The 16,959-nt window shown below is 33.7% G+C and overlaps 1 protein-coding gene across 1 annotated transcript; it reads left to right on the top strand.

Annotated features, from left to right (window-relative positions):
* Nucleotides 1-938: 938 nt before the first annotated feature.
* On the top strand, nucleotides 939-16,582 carry LOC117105213 (dynein regulatory complex subunit 4-like). The gene is made up of 10 exons (XM_033246289.1): nucleotides 939-1,052; nucleotides 1,517-1,714; nucleotides 2,543-2,749; nucleotides 3,025-3,079; nucleotides 3,392-3,597; nucleotides 3,903-4,070; nucleotides 4,174-4,260; nucleotides 5,131-5,340; nucleotides 8,389-8,454; nucleotides 16,178-16,582. The coding sequence occupies exons 1-10, from the start codon at nucleotides 1,038-1,040 to the stop codon at nucleotides 16,325-16,327; spliced, it is 1,362 nt and encodes a 453-aa protein (XP_033102180.1). The 5' UTR covers nucleotides 939-1,037; the 3' UTR covers nucleotides 16,328-16,582.
* Nucleotides 16,583-16,959: the final 377 nt, after the last annotated feature.

Raw genomic sequence — 16,959 nt, 5'->3', positions numbered from 1 at the left:
ACACGGGAGATGCCACCAAATAGTAATAATACTACGGCAGCAAATCATTAATATGTATCAACATCACTTCATTAAAAACTCGGACGGACCTCTCGCAGCGAGGCATCATCAATCATCATCTGCCGCCTTCCCGCAGTAACTCAACATGTGACATTACGTCATTATTACCCACAATGCAAAACAATAACAATTAAAATAGTAACTCCCGTTACACTAATGTACAACGCTTTGGCTATGCCTTTTGCATGACTGGGCCTGATTACGACGTGCTAAAAATGTAAATGTAGGGCTGGAATTAGTCTAGGCCTACATAGTTACCACTGAGAGAGAGATTTGAAATGCGTGACTAGCCTAGTCCTACACCAGGTAAGTAAGGGGTGGGGCGCCAAGCTTCGGTTTTCCAGGGGCGGAACCCCGGTGTGGGCCGGTTCCAGTCACATCAACGGTTGGTTGTGACATTGAACGCACAAGACCGCACGTGACTAGATTCTATTAAAGTATGTGGTTGGCTGGGTTGTTTTGGAGAAATTTCGAATTTCCCTGTTGAATGATTCTCGAACAAGATAACAAAAGCTCTCTGTTGGCTAAAGCTACTAGTACTGCATGACCTTTATTTAAGAGACCAAATTCTTCTACTCTTAAATACATTTTCTGCTGAATTTTTATCACGCATAGTCTCCATAGACTTGTGCTGAATGCGTGATAAATTTATGATCACGCATGTGTTTCTGCAAAATGCATGTTTCATCCAAAATCACTTTAAAATGCTGGACTGTCCCCCACAATGCAAGACGGTTAGTAACTAATCTATGCTAGTAAGCTTATCTGTGCTTAGAGAGAGAGGCTAGCCTCCCTCTCTAGGCTAGGCTTACACTTGCTCTTGGAGGTTTCCGAGATGGTTGCGCTCACTTCCTCTTTGAATTTCTGTTTCTGAATTTTTTCATTAGCCACCTAAAAATAAAAGTAAGAAGGGTAAGAAGAAGAAGTCTGCAAAGTCTAAAACACCTACAGTAATTGATGGTATTTCAACTGAAGAAATGACTAAAGAACAGGTGAGAATTAATAATTGTTTAATAATAAATTTAATCATATTAATAATTCTGAAAATGGTGCCTAATTTAGTAATGTATAGTGCATAACACTTTGATTAAAATTCATTTTATTTTATTCAAGTCAAAACTGCAACCATATGCTGTCCTCCCATTCCAAGCAGGGTTCTTGTTCAAGCTAGGCCCATACAGTTTTTTCAACAAGAAAATAAATATCATTCCACTTCCTGGGGTTAAAAGACAGAATCATAATACCTTTTCTGGGGATTAGATACAAATTGTTCTGGAGAGTTTCGCTCTTGTGTTTTAACATACTTCACAAACATCCATTAACTAGCATCGTATGTCTGTGTTGTATTATGTAAAAACCTGATGTGGAATGCCTTCTATTATACGATATATGGCAGTTCTCAGAATTCCTCCCTTATAAGTTTACTATTAATGAGTTATATGTTATATCCATTCAGTTGGAGGAGCATATTGGACGCTTACGTGAGGAATTGGACCGAGAGAGGGAGGAAAGAAACTACTTCCAACTGGAAAGAGATAAAGTGAATACGTTTTGGGAGATTACCAAGCGGCAACAGGAAGAAGCAAAAGCAGAACTCAGGAACAAAGACAGGGAAATGGAGGATGCTGAAGAACGACATCAAGTTGAAATCAAGGTACAGTTCGCCCTCCAATTTAAGACCACCTTTGGGCCCTGAAATTTTGGGGTGGTCTTGGGGTTGGTCTCCAATTAGAGGGCTAGCTTCGTGTTAAAAGGTTGAAGATTGCTATTTGGGCCTTTGGAAAAGTGGTCTTGAATTAGAGGGGTCTCGAATTGGAGGGTGCACTGTATTTTTTTTGGGTTTTTTTTGCAAGTAGAGAATGTGTGGAGAAGACCCATTAGTTTGACAGTATGACTCTGGTAGGACTGATGTTTTGCCCTACCTGATGTGTTATTGTACTGAATGCTAAATACATTCCCAAATACTTGCGAAAAAATTCTTGCAAGTGATTCGTGTGGAAATCGAAGCCACAACCCCTGAATAACTAGCCTGGTGTTGTAACCTCTAGACCGACAAGCTTTCGGTTAATGACTAGAGTAGAATCCAATACCCACATAGCAGCAGGTATCCCAATACCCTTTCGATGGTGGTGGTTTTTTTTTTTTTTTTCCGACTGTCAATGGCCAATGTGAGTTATGCCAGTATATTAAGGACTTTCTTCAGCAGTAGGCTGTTTGCGCTCTCTCTCTCTCTGGGCTAATTTGCCTTCCATTAATTCCAGGTTTTACGGTATGATATTGCCATATTAGACTTACTAACACAACATTTATTTTGCAATTTAAGTGGTATTTTTATTTTGCAACATAAGTTTGGATAATGCATAAAGCCTCTATGCGCTAGACCACTGTTTGAGTTTTTTAAAATTTTTTATTTGTGTAAGTACATAATGGTAAAGTTAAACAGATTGAAATACATTATTGAAATATTGTTATATTTTCTTAGGTTTATAAACAGAAAGTCAAGCATCTTTTGTACGAGCACCAAAATAACATTTCAGAGCTGAAGGCGGAAAGTGCAGTTGCTATCAAACTGGCACAGGATGACCATCGGGGTCAGGAATCAGACTTACGCAAAGACAAACGTGGTCTGAAAGTCTCCCTCAAAGACCAGGAACTAGCACATGAGGATATCATCAAAAATCTTAAAATCGTAAGTTTTAAGTTCAATATACAATTAAGGTATAAAGTTGTTGAAGATTAATTATTTGGTATAAATTTATTTAATCATCAAAATACTACTTACTACTATATATTGATTATTCATTTATTTATTATTAATATTGTTATGTTATTTAAATTATTTTTATTAAATTATTATTATTGAATTTTTGTATTATGTTGATATGGATACCGATTGATACACTTATCTGGAAGAAATATTCAAGAAAAATGTAATGTTGACCTTTTGCTTCTTCCCACCCACAGAAACATGATGAGCAAGTCACCTTCCTAAGGGATGAATTTGAACGAGAAGCCAGAGGTACAGTAGCCTTTACATTATTAAGATTACCTTAAAATCATATACAGTAATAGATATGAATATAATCATTCGTAGACATGATTCTAACAAAATGATAGATATGAATCTAACCATTATTAGACATGATTTTAACAAAATTATAGATATGAATCTAATAAATTATATATATGGTAATGAATCTAGCAAATGATAATTTTCTTTTTTTTTTTTAATGTTGACCAACAATATTATACTTTTCTATCCTCATTCTTTTCTTTCTTACATTTTACCTTTGTATATCCTCTCTAATTATATACATTTTTATGTTAACAGAAATTGAAGCAAAATATGAGAAGAAAATGCGAATGTTAAGGGATGAACTCGAGTTGAGGAGGAAAACCGAAATTCATGAGATTGAGGAACGAAAAAACGGTCAAATCAACACGCTTATGAAGAACCATGAGAAAGCATTCAGTGACATCAAAAATTATTATAATGATATAACCCTGAATAACCTGGCTCTTATTAACTCTCTTAAGGTAGGTAACCTGTAATCAAAAACATGTTGTATGGCCATATTATGATGTGCCTATATATGGTCATGATGTGATGTCATCATGACCATATTTAGGCAAGTCACACAGGGCTTAGATAAAACCTCAGAAATATAGATAGTAATTAATGTGAAAACAATAATTTGAAAACTATGTTTTGCATAACGCTTTTTTTGTAGATGCCGTAATTGAGACATTATCTTGGCCAATTAGAACATTTTTTTTTCATCAAAGTTTCTATTAATGCGATATTTTAATGCAATATTTTTATTTTTCTGTACAATCAATAGGAACAAGTGGAAGAAATGAAAAAGAAGGAAGAAAGAATGGAGAAACAGATGAATGAAATCCAACTGGAGAATAAGAGGTTGAAGGAGCCTCTGGAGAAAGCCCGGGAAGAGGTGGCGGAACTACAAAGACAACTAGCAAATTACGAAAAAGACAAAGCTTCACTTGCAGTAAGCAAAAATTTCACTACTAAAATTTAACCAGTTATTTTCTGCTATCTTTATAATCTCAATAATGGTTTCTATTTAACATTCGTTCATCTTTTTATTGTAGAGTGCCAAGGCTAGGTTGAGAGTGATGGACCAGGAGTTCAAAAATTTACAATGGGAGCATGAAGTGCTGGAGCAGAGGTTTGAGAAGGTAATATTTCACTCTACATTATAACATTTTGGTTTTTATATAGCACATCATACCCAGCAAGGCACATGCGTCAAATTTAACGAAGGCCAGGGATGGATTTAGTAAAGGGCGGGGCAGCCCCGGTCCCCTTTTAGAGAGTAGAAAAAGAAAGAAAGAAAAAGAAAAAAATGATCGCCCAAAATGCCTCAGAGGTTATTTTCGGGAATCTAGAAAGCAGAAATTGTGTCATTTTGTGATTCACTGGCCTTGATGCCCTTTTTATATCAGCAGTACCCTATTGTGGCAAAATTGGTATTAGCCCTAAAAAGCCCAAATCCGAGGCCTTCAGGCATCTCTCTGCACATTATTAACCCAGTCACTGGATGAAACACCTATGGAACACAAAAACTCTCCCTGGGATAGAATAGACCTGTTAGGAGTGTCAGTCATACTTCACTGACCAATCAGAGCAGGGCCAGGAATAGAAACATTATACTGACCAATCAGAGCAGGGCCAGGAATAGAAACATTATGAATTTCAAGGAGCATTTCAGACAGTGCAAGACATTTGCAACTGTTCCTTCACCACTATTTTGAGGCAGACTAAATGATAGATTGAATAGATTAACTTAACTAACTTAGCCTACCACAGATCTTGGTCTGTCCTGTTCTGTTATGTAATACTTCAACATGTCTTAAGTTGGTCCACTGGCACACTTTTCTAATCCATGTCTGCCTAGGTCTTCCTCTTGGTCTCCTTTCTCTAGCCTTTCCTTCCAAGGTTAGAATGATTAACACCTCAGTTATTATATACTGTACGAGTAGGCCTTGAATCTGTAATGAAATGAATTCATTAAAGTGGAAAATATCAACTATTTTAATCTGTTTTAGATGCAACATGAGCGAGATGAACTGTATCGCAAGTTTGTGAAAGCTATCCATGAAGTTCAGCAGAAGAGCAACTTCAAGAACCTCTTGCTGGAAAAGAAGCTTGTAGCTCTTGCAGATACTCTAGAGAAGAAAGAGGCACAGCTGAATGAGGTCCTCTCAGCCTCGAACCTTGATCCAACGGCTTTGACAGTAGTTACCAGAAAACTTGAGGTATGGCAAATATATGGTAATTTCTCTGCTTTGATTGTTGTCACTTATATAGTATTTTGTATCATTTCTGTTTCTATGAATGTCGCCCTCTTTAGCACAGGTTTTACTCTTTAGAGTATTTATTACAGTTACATGCCATTATTGACCTTACAAACTGGGATTGAAAATTGTATTTTATGGTCAAATTGAGTAATATCTTGTTTTCAATACCACATTAAGCACAGATATTTTCTTATATGTAAATAAGTTGATGCAAAGGTCTTTCAATCACTGTTAGAGGAACTCAAATAGTGTATTTATTGATGTCACATTATATATAAATAGAAGTGGCAGATTATATAGTGTAGGGTCTGTTATAAAATTGTTTATTAAATTAAATGATGTAGTAGGAAAGGAAAACCAAATGTCATGAATGATTGGTGTAAAGCAAAGATTAATTTATATATTTATTGTTATCAGTATTAAAGATTGGATATTACATTTATCAGTATGAAAACTTGGATAAACATAACAGTTGGGTGGAATCTGTTCTTTCACACAGTGTTTTTGCTTTAATAGGCACTTTTGTGTTAATAGCTAGCTTGTATCAATAGTCCTCGAAACATACATTATTAATACTCCATACTTATTACATTCTATAAAAGACCCACATGCACAAGTTCATTGCTTTACATTGAGGCAGCATTCATTTATATTCATTTGTTCATGTGCAAGTAATGTAAAAATGATTTACACCTTCATAGTTCAGAGTTCACATAAACAGTTTCTCGGAATGGTGTTGTTTATGACTTCTAGCACGTTCACATTGCTATATTTCATATATACAAATTGCATCCTTATTTCAACTGTCACGTTTTTTGAATAATGTTTATCTAATTTACAGTCTGTGTTCCAGGAATTTAAACTTATTGCAGTTTGTCGTATAGCAGGGGTTCTCTATTACTTTTATGGGAGGGGAAAATATAGATATTTAGGCTGTGGGCCTGATTATTCACCCATCATGTAATGTGTAAGCCTTTTTGTTGTGTTATTTATATGGTTGCATGTTTACATTACAATTAAACAGATGGCTGAGAAGCAGATAATACCAGCATGCTGAAACAATAATGTTAGTTCAGTAGCCATTAGTGCAGCATGGATGATGTTTTATTACATTTTCTGCAATAACAGCTGATTGCTTTTTAAGTGATTATCTTCAAAATTTATGCCATGTTCATCATCTACCATATATGTATGTGTGTATGTGTGTGTGTGTGTGTGTGTGTGCGTGCGTGTATGTGTGTATGTATGTATATATATATATATATATATATACAGTCATTGTACAGTTTTATAAGTGAAGGTTGTAACTTTGAGTCTGTCACTCTTATTGCTCTTGATCGTAAACTAGGCACTTTATAGGTATACATTTGTGTCTGTCTCCACTTATTAGTACAGTATAAATGTGTACATCGGTGGTGAATGATTTTTAATGAAATGTCAGTGCGAATTACATTAGGTACATGATTGGAAGTACTCCCCAGGGAGCAATGGAGTTTGCACTACAGTTATGGTACAATTAATTCTGTATTCATCGACCAGGGTAACTTAAGATTTATTTAGTATGCATTGAATGCCAAGTCTCGGTAATATATAAATGAGGCATGTTGTGGCGAAATGGTTAAGTTGTCACACAGGCCTGTATTGAGTAAATATAAAATATGGGAGCTCAAAAAATTGCCTAAAAATCGAAATTTGTTTTTCACTATAAATCAACAGATTAATGTCTTATTAATCATGTACCAAAGTATTAGTTCTGGAAGTGGTCAAGAAATTGTTTATTTAATGTTATTTTGATAGTTCATTCCATTAAACAGTGTATGCACAAATAACTTTGAAAGGCAACTACTCAAAATCATGTTTATCTTGATTCTAAGAGTACTGTACTTTCACTTTCCAATAACTTAGGCTTGAAATGTCCAATTTCAATGAATGACCCCTCATTTTAAAGATCACATACTCAGGTATCTGAAAATACCAATAACTTGACTTAATTTTTGTTACAACTTAGCCATTTTGCCACAACATGCCTCATTAATAATCTGTGAAATGTATTCACTTAAAAATAACTTTTGGTTTTCCTAGCACCTGTCCTGTTCCTCAGAATTTCATTTCATTATTTTTTTTGTCAATATGTATTCCCTCATTTTCCTTACAGTACTGCCTCAAACTTTCCTTTCCCCGAACTTTGACCTCCCTACCCCAAGTTTTGAATCTTGTTGCAATTTAGTCGGCTGTTGCAACATTTTGTGGTTGTATCATCCATGTTAATTTAATTCTTTATCTTGAACTACTGGATTAATTCAATCTTGTTTCATTACATCATAAATACTTTCCTTTCCCCAAACCAATGACCTCCCCTACCTATGCTACATTCATGTTGGTGTGTGTCTTAAATTACGGGATTAATTCAATCTTGTTTGATTACATCGTTAATACTAAGGGAACATAATATAATTACCATGCCCAAGGAGAATTGATGAATTATCAAGAGGGTTTTTGCCTTTGCTGCAGGCTATTATTGACTTGCTTATATTTATCAATTTAGTGGGTTGTTTATATCCTAATTTGCAGTAGTAATACAATGCCCGAGTTTTTATGAGTTTTACCATTTAATGAAACTAAAAATGCAGTTATTTGATACTGTGTAGTATTGGTAGTAACAAAGGATAAGGCAGTGGCATCATAATTCATGGGAGTGAGAAAAAAAAGGGAGGGGGGCGGAGGAAATGAAGAGAGCGTAAGGAAGAAAGAGAAAAAAAGAGGGAATCACCAAAGAAAAATTTGACAAAATTCTCACAATTTTCAAGATATTTGATTTTTTTATGATTATTAAATATAGAGAAACATTTATTCAAGAATAAAGTTATGTGTGATTTCACTTTTTGCTGTACTAATATTTATCATACTATCTTATATATAAATATATGTTTACAATACAAAAAAGATTAACAATACAGATAACTACCCTTACTAATTATTTTTCTGTATATCTTTTCTCATTTTCAGGATGTCCTTGATTCAAAGAACAGTGCAATTAAGGATCTGCAATATGAACTTGCAAGAGTTTGCAAAGTAAGTACAAATACTAGAATACACATAATGGATTTTTACTGAGTGTCAATCAAACTCAACTGACCAATCAAAACAGGGCCAGGAATACAGTGTGCATGTCTAACAAGCACACATGTTCCACGAACACTTGTGTCTACGTATGTTTTAACACTCGTTTTGTGAGACATTAGCAACGATATCCGCGGGTGCGTGGTTTAGCGGAAAGGTCCATTATCAATACATACGGTACAGACTTTATTCCATTGGGTCTCTACTGAGAAATCTTATTTTATTAGGTTATTGCATTGCTAGTGTGTAAAGTTCAGTAAGGATTAGTATTTGTGTTTGCCAGGACAGTCACCTCTGCATCTGTGAGATTAATTGGTTAGCGTGAAGTGATGTCATTGCCTCACAGCCTTTTGAATATGCATGAGTTGTCAGTGTAGTTGATTACACTGGTGTCGTAAGTGCTGGCTTCAAAACTCCATGTATTAGGACACATGGCATCTGAATTATTATCAGCATTCTTTTATATATAATATGATAATTATCATAGTTTGTTCCTGTTTACCTATACATCTTTTAGAGTTTTATGCAAATCCATTGAAAAATAAACATGCCTGTGAAGTCATGACTAAGAGTAAAGCAACTGTTAGCGCTGTAATTATTTCATTGTACCAATCGTTCATGTGACAAACCCAAGCTAGGCTCTACTCTCGCACTACATATGCTTGGGATGTAATAACATCTGTCATTTGTGTTATTCACACAAGTAAATAAGCATCATGTAAATTCATTATCTACCCCTATCCTCGACCTTCATAAAGTGGAATAAAAATAGACTCCATAGACCTCTTCTTTTTAACCACCAACATTTTGTGATTCAATTATGATTAGATCAGCTGTACTCCTATCAAATTCAGTCAGATGTAACGTATACATTGAATACATGTATTCAATATCAAAATCAAATGATTCATAATAGAATTACAATTTTTTTTTGTCCTACAAAATACATACATTTGGCCATAAGAAGGAACCATGGGTGCATATAGATACAGAATTCAAGAATCATTAAATAGTACATTTATGAAAAATGTCATGGTATGAGTAAGGTGAATCCAAAGAATGACAAGCTGGAGGCCATAACATTTCGACATAACCAGATGATATTAATAGATGAATATTATTCACAAATAAACAAGTAAATTTTAAAATGAAATGCAATAATAAATATCATAGATATCATGTTTAAGCATTATATTAATGAGAAAATGCTATTAAAATATCCTTCTTGCTATTGCCTCTCTCTAAGGTCTTGTCCATACTATAAAGTTCTTTGGCAAAAAGCTGTTGTATGCCCATATATATCTGTCTCTTATACACATCTGCTTCTCGCTCATCTTCATCATGACTATATTTAGGCATGTCACATGGTTTTGTAAATAAAATTTTATTCTGGACAGGGCTAAAGTCCATGGATGATATTATACTTGATTATCATATTTTTCTATTGTACTGTAAAAGTGCAAGGCAGAAATACTGTACAGTAAATAATTCATCTACAATACCATATTTAGCAATGATTCTTTATTAATTCTATTGTAACTGTTCAACAATCAAAGGCCATTGGTCTGTTGGTTATTTCTTCTCTGTTCTGCTTTACTGGTTTGTGCTCTTTTTTGTAATCTACCATTTTAAAATCTTGTTACCGGTTTTGCAATTTATAATGTATACCTGAATAAATAATAAATAAATAGAACTGTAATATTTACTGACCATAAATTTACTTTGGATTAATTACAATGAATGATGATTGTTAATTTTTTATAGAATAGTTACAATGAACAATATCTATCACTGTATAAACTTGTATATGGCCATGTATTCAGGCAATTTTAATAGCAGTAGATGAAATAGTAACCTCTAATTTATGTATTAATTTCTATATAAATCCAGATGATTCACTTTGAGCAGATCTTTTATTTGTCCCCCATTACCACCTTCTCATTATTTTTCTAAAAAAATCAGTCTATTAATTGAAGAAAGAACAAATTGAAACCATAAGAAGGCTGATAAATTTACGAAATTTCTCGAATTTATTCAACCTTTCGAATGAAAAAAAAAACCACAAGCAGCTGATGTCATAAATTGCATGTGACTTCGATCTTGTGTATGTTTGCCACAATTAAACTGTGCATAACCACATCCAGGGCAGTCATTATTGCACCAGCTATCCAGGGTTCTCATTGTTTCATGCAAATTATTAATGCAGGTCAAGGTTGGGAAAACATAATAATACCTTGAAAAATTTAACTTTTTAAAATTCAATTTCATCAGAATTTTTATTTTATAAAATTGTCACCAAGAATTAATTTCCCCAACTACATGTCACAGGGAGCAGTTGGTGTAGTTCTGGTTGATGTTTTGAATCATGTTCTGTGCATTTCACTTGTGTACTATGCTAGGCAGTATGTTTGGTTCTCTTCACCCAGCAGTATAAATGCATAACTAGTAGAAAGTTGTGGGATTGAATAGAATTTAAAAAGAAAATATATAAGTTGTAGTAATTTCCCTCCCCTTGTTATAAACTTTCAAATACCTTTCCCGTCGTAATTTTGTCTAAATTTTATGATTATAATTCCCTTCCCATTCAAAAGTCTAATCTGTGCTCACGGTAATTGCATAAGTATTAAATGATGTAGTAAGAATTATATGGTATTGGTAGTCCTAAATAAAAGACGAATTATTGATTAATGAACTGTAAATTAACCGTCAATAAGTGTCATTATAATACTGAAATACAGATACTGTATGTATGATAGGGGAGCCCCCGTCTACCTTGTAAATTGGCTACTGAGTTATACTTCCAGCAACAAATGCAATAACAAAAGCACCAGCAAAAATAACTGCAGCAAAATGAACGAAAAAAAAGAATGGAAGAAAACAACAACAATGATGACAACAACAGAAACACTGCAACAACAACTTCAACAGTAATAGTAGCAACAACACAACTTGCAATCAGCACCAGTAGCAAACAACAGCACAGCAACAACAGAAACAATAGCAGCAGCATCAACAAGCAATAATAGTAATAATAATAATATTAATAATAATTATAATTGATAAGTATGATTATTGTAATTTTAATAATAAATATTATACATGGCATAATTTAAAGCCAGGCTCAGGAGGGAAAAAAAATTTATGTTGTAGAACTGATTTTCCTAAGACACAAAAAACATATTTGACGAAAATCTTGGGAATGGTTAATGAGAATATTTAAGACCTGGAGAAAAAGGTGGGAAAAGGGGTGATTACGCCCCACCCATTTTTCCCCAGTTTTGAAATATTCAAAAATCTTTATCTCATTGACCGTTCCCGTGTCGAGTCGTAAAATATTTTTTTGTGTCTTAAAAAAATCAGTTGTACAACAAAATTTGATTCCTCTGTAGTCTGGCTTTAAACCCGGATAAAACGAATGTTGTTTCTTCTTCATACGTGCAGTTTATAATGTACACTGTAGACAATGTTGTTGCAGCTTAAGGGTCGTTGACTCCTTACTGATGAGTCATCTGCTCAATATGACAGTTGTCTATCTAGCTATTGCCTTTCTAGGAGAAAAAAAAAAACTGAACTGCAGGTGTAAGTGTAGTTGGTCTTTAGTTTCATTGATTCACTTTAAACATGATCTGATTTGCATAATTTGGTTGCATCCAACATTTTAGTCAGTATAATAATTTATTGAATCTTCTTGGTGCGATAAATCTCCCTGATATTAAAAAAATAAAGCTGAGTTGTCGTCAGTGATAACGCCTCCCTTCCTAACCTTCTCCCTGTTCAGCATTCTCTCTGTCCAGCCTACTTGCTTTCCAATTTTCTCCCCTCCTAGCTGTTCCCCATACCAATTTTTCTTCATCTACACTCCCCTAGGCTTGTTGAGACTAGTTTGTACTTGTACCAGTATTTTACTTTTCTGTTTTTGTTATTATCAGCACGAAGCACTTCAGCTGAGCGTGATTGACATTTTAAAATGAAATGAAAATTATTATGAAAATATTAAAGACGAATAATTAGGTCTCACATGCAAGTTGTTTGTTACGCTTGGATGGTTCTTGAAAGACAAATACCAAGTTAATGACCTTCACCATTAAGCTCTCTGCAATACATAGGATTATTGTCAAACGCATCACGGAAATCGATTGAAATTCTATTGGTACTGTAGGATGTCATCAATGCACAGCCCACCAAAGTAATTTCAACGCTTGTTGAACAACACAAAGAGTGGAGAATGTTCCCAATTTCTGTCACCAGGTTTTTAAAAACGACAATGTTGAAGTTGTTTTTTTAGTAATCAAAAACTTCTATCTCAACAAAGTTGATGTTGCTTTTTAATAACAAATCTACTGTCTGTGATATGCTAAAAAAACTGTTCGGATTTTTAATTCTTTGTTAAGTAGGCTAAATTTTTAGCTTTCAATTGAAAATTAGAAAGGTAAAATATATTTCTCACCAATATATAAATAATACATTTCCTTTATTTTTTTGCATAGACCTTTAAATTGGTTGTTAATCAACTTTAGGATTTTAGTTTTTTAAGGTCTGTAAATCAGTGAAGACTTTGAATTTGGTTTGATCTGTGTTTCTATGTGATTTTCATAGAATATTATAGGTTTTATGACATATGGTACATCTTTAAATTGATCTTTAAAACTCCATGCTTCTCTGTGAAATTGATATGTTATATGTGAATGTAATCCTTAACAAAGAAATGGATCTGCCAAGCCACCTTCATACCCTTCACACACCTCCAATTGAATATAATGTAAACTGTATAGTACTCTTTCTTGGATAAATAAACAATATTTGATCAGTAGTCTGATTCGCCCAATAATAGACATCACCTGATAATTCTGGATTCTTTCCAAGCCAAAATTTCCCCAATATATATATATCTTTTTATAAACAAAATTAGATGTAATCCTGCTGAAGAATATTGAGGCATCATTTAAGTTGTTTTATTTTGTGGGTTTTAATGATGGAATATGGATGTTTGAATACCTTCATAATAGTAATAATAAAGTGCAGCTAGAACAATATCCATTTAAAATGATCACTGGCACTGGAAAAGACATTTGTTACTTTATAATTCATTCAACATTTTTAAACAATTTATTAAAAATTAAAAATCATCATATCCGATGCAGATCTATCACATCAGCATTTAACCTACTCAGACCCAATGCGACAAAAAATCGCGTCAGACTGCGGCGTACAACACTGACTGATTTGACCTTAAGGGTTACAATTGTACCCAGCATTCCTTTCACATTTGATTTGGTTGGTAAATCATTTCACTAATTATGGGTCTGGATTAATCATGACATTCCCCTATCATTGGATAAATAATAGGGAACTTTCAATTTGTGCGATGACCGTCCCACGCGTGACCGTCCCACCCGTAGTCCTACGTTCTCTGCATACGTAGATTTGGCCAAATTGCGTTCCAGAATCTACTGGACGAGGTGACCTTAGCGTTCTCGCATGCGCAGATGACTTTTAGTGATGTCATTATGTTCTACGTCCTACCGTCGTCGTGCAATCGAAAGCTCTCCTATCGACTAACATGAAACTTCCTCCGCTTACTGGGATTGGGGAATTCCAAATCGTGCTAAGCACTGCACATTATACCAACTTCCAATGCAACAAGATCCTACCAGACCCATCCATATACGCCTATTATTCCTGGATGGAGTAAAGAATAGAGTGTCCCTCCTTTTGATGATCTGATTGGTTAATGAACACAATAATAATTATTATACCAGCACAATATTTACTGTAAACATAAATCAAATATATTTTGTCTGATCTTTGAATGTAGAATTTATCATGTAGAGAATGTTGTTGCTTCAGAGGAAGATGCTGATATCCGATGAGTCATTCCGCTTAGCAGCATGAACTATAATAAGATATTACCTTCCTAGAAAACATAAACTGCAGTTAAAAAATCTAGGTCTTTGAGATTTTAGGATTCAGATGTTCGCTTTTCATTGCAGAAAACTAAATTTCAATGCGTCATTGCTATGAAATCAGAACTAATCGATGTTGATTGTACCGGTGTAGTTTGTAAAGTCTAAATGCTTTCTACAAGATACATGATAAAGCACCTTTCTCGTTTTTTTTCTTTTTCTTTTTTTTTCATTGTATCCAAAAATGTGAAACACCTATGAGAGAATGTTCACAAAAATAATTATAATTTTATAGTACTAAATTTAAAAGGTTAACATTTTGAACAGTGTTATCTAATACAATTATTGTAGCAAGAAATAAAAATGTATAGGCCTATAGTAAAAATAATAATGTTAATAACAATGACAATATACTAAATTACATTGCAGTTAAAAATTCTAGGTCTTTGGGATTTTAGGATGTTTCGCTTCAGATGTTCGCTTTTCATTGCAGAATACTAAAATTTCAATGCGTCATTGCTAAGAAGTTAGAGCTATTCATCATTGATTGTAACATGTACAGTGCTTTCTAAAATACATGATAAAACACATTTTTCTTTATTTTTCATTGCATCAAACAATGTAAAACACCAATTAGAGAAACCTTCACAAGAATAATTATAATTATAAGTACTACATTTTTAAATGTAAAGTATAATTTTTAAACATTATTTTCTTGTACAATTATTGTAGCAAGAAATAGAAATATATAGGCCTATAACAATAATAATAATAATAATGATAATAACAATGAAAGCATTACAGTGACAATATATTAATTTGTTAATTAACAGCACACTTAATTTAGAGCGTTAATTGAATTTATTTTAATTATATATTTTTGTTAATTACAACATACGCCAGTAACAAGACTGCAACAGAAATTGCAGGATTCTGTATAATGCATTTTTTGAAATAAGTTTTAAATATAAATAATATGGGAATAAATGCTAGTATATCAAAAATATTGAGACCATTTTTTTTTAGTAAGACATCAGCAGTTTAGCATTGTCAGTTAAACTAGTCAAAGTATGCAGAACCGTGGAGATCCTTTCACACCTTTAACATTTGCTGCTGTCCTTGTGCATTTCAGTTTAAGGGCTGAAATGCAAGTTACAATAACGCACTGTCTAACACTTGAGAATTTACCAGTTCTGTGTGCAATAATGCTTATGTGCATGTTAAATAATGCTTTACATTTTTCAGAAATAAAAGAATAGGAGATTTGTCTCCTGGTACCCCGCCTGGTACACTCCCCAATTCATCAGCTGAAGGACCCCACCAAAAAATAGGTCGTCCGACTTTCCCGCTGTGTTACCTATCCTTAGTGTGTTTTACATGGAACAAACTTTTACCATTTTCTGTTTTGTGTATTTTTATACGAGGATTTGTTTTCAAATTCCCTTCTGAACTGCATTCCACGTCACTGTTTAATGCGCAAAGTTTTAATCGTTTTATAATCTCTTATTTCTCTTCGAGTAAAGCAAGGTTGTTTTGGATGTTAACAGTTACCACAGACAGGATCTGAAGTCATAGTCAGATTATAGGAGGATTTTAAAGTCATCTTTGACATTTGTTTTTGGAAATCCCTATTCTATTGTATTTGGCTTTTATTATTAGACTTAATGTGGATTAATCCTAGGAATAATGAATGTTATGGTTATTAATCTTTTTAATCCCATAAAGATTTGTCAGTAAATCAGTAGCCACACATTTGTCTTTATTCATTTCAGGCACACAACGACCTCCTTAGGACTTACGAGTCTAAGCTACAGACGTTTGGCGTTCCAACAGAAGAGCTGGGCTTCAAGCCGCTTGAAAGTACAGTTGGAGGACAGCAGCTAGGCCAGGGATCAGCAGGACTTGTTGCAGCTCCAACCTAGGAATTCTAACACAATAGCTCTGAACTTTTTTATGAATGCAGATTAAATGTCAATATAGATACATAATACATGGTTAAGATGCATCCTGTATAATTCCTATTGCTTCTTTATTGCTCTATTTCAATGTACATATTATTAATTATATCATATTAAAATAAATTCTAATACCTCCTTATTGTATAGTCATTTGGTTCCAGTATGTGACAGCTTTTGTTTGATTAATAAAACTATACCTTGATGTAATATATGTATCTATGATACTTAGTACAATACTTGGTTTGTTCCCTCCTGATTCTACAAGAGATATCCTCAAGAAAGTCAAATATGATTTGAATAATAGACCTTACTGGAGTGTCAATTGAACTTATGAAACTGACCAATCATAACAGAGCAAGTGACACACCTCTTTCTTACAAACACTCATGTTTTGCCACGCTAATGTCTTGTGAACCTTAACAACATTGAATTAAAGCCCTGAGCTTCTGTTTTTGTTTTTTGCAAACTTTAGATGGGCTTCTTTTTGAGGCTACACTTTTGTAAAGTAAAGAGGGGGGGCTTCTTTTCGAAATGAGTGCTGTAAATTTTGTGAATTTGTACTATAAAACAATAAATACAGCCACTGTAACATCAAT

Source organism: Anneissia japonica, unplaced genomic scaffold, assembly GCF_011630105.1.
Source record: "Anneissia japonica isolate Jap-2015-1 unplaced genomic scaffold, ASM1163010v1 scaffold640_len1575945_cov177, whole genome shotgun sequence".
Classification (NCBI taxonomy): Eukaryota; Metazoa; Echinodermata; class Crinoidea; order Comatulida; family Comatulidae; genus Anneissia; species Anneissia japonica.
Note: the sequence above shows the minus strand (reverse complement) of the source record. Positions and strands in the feature narration are given on the sequence as shown.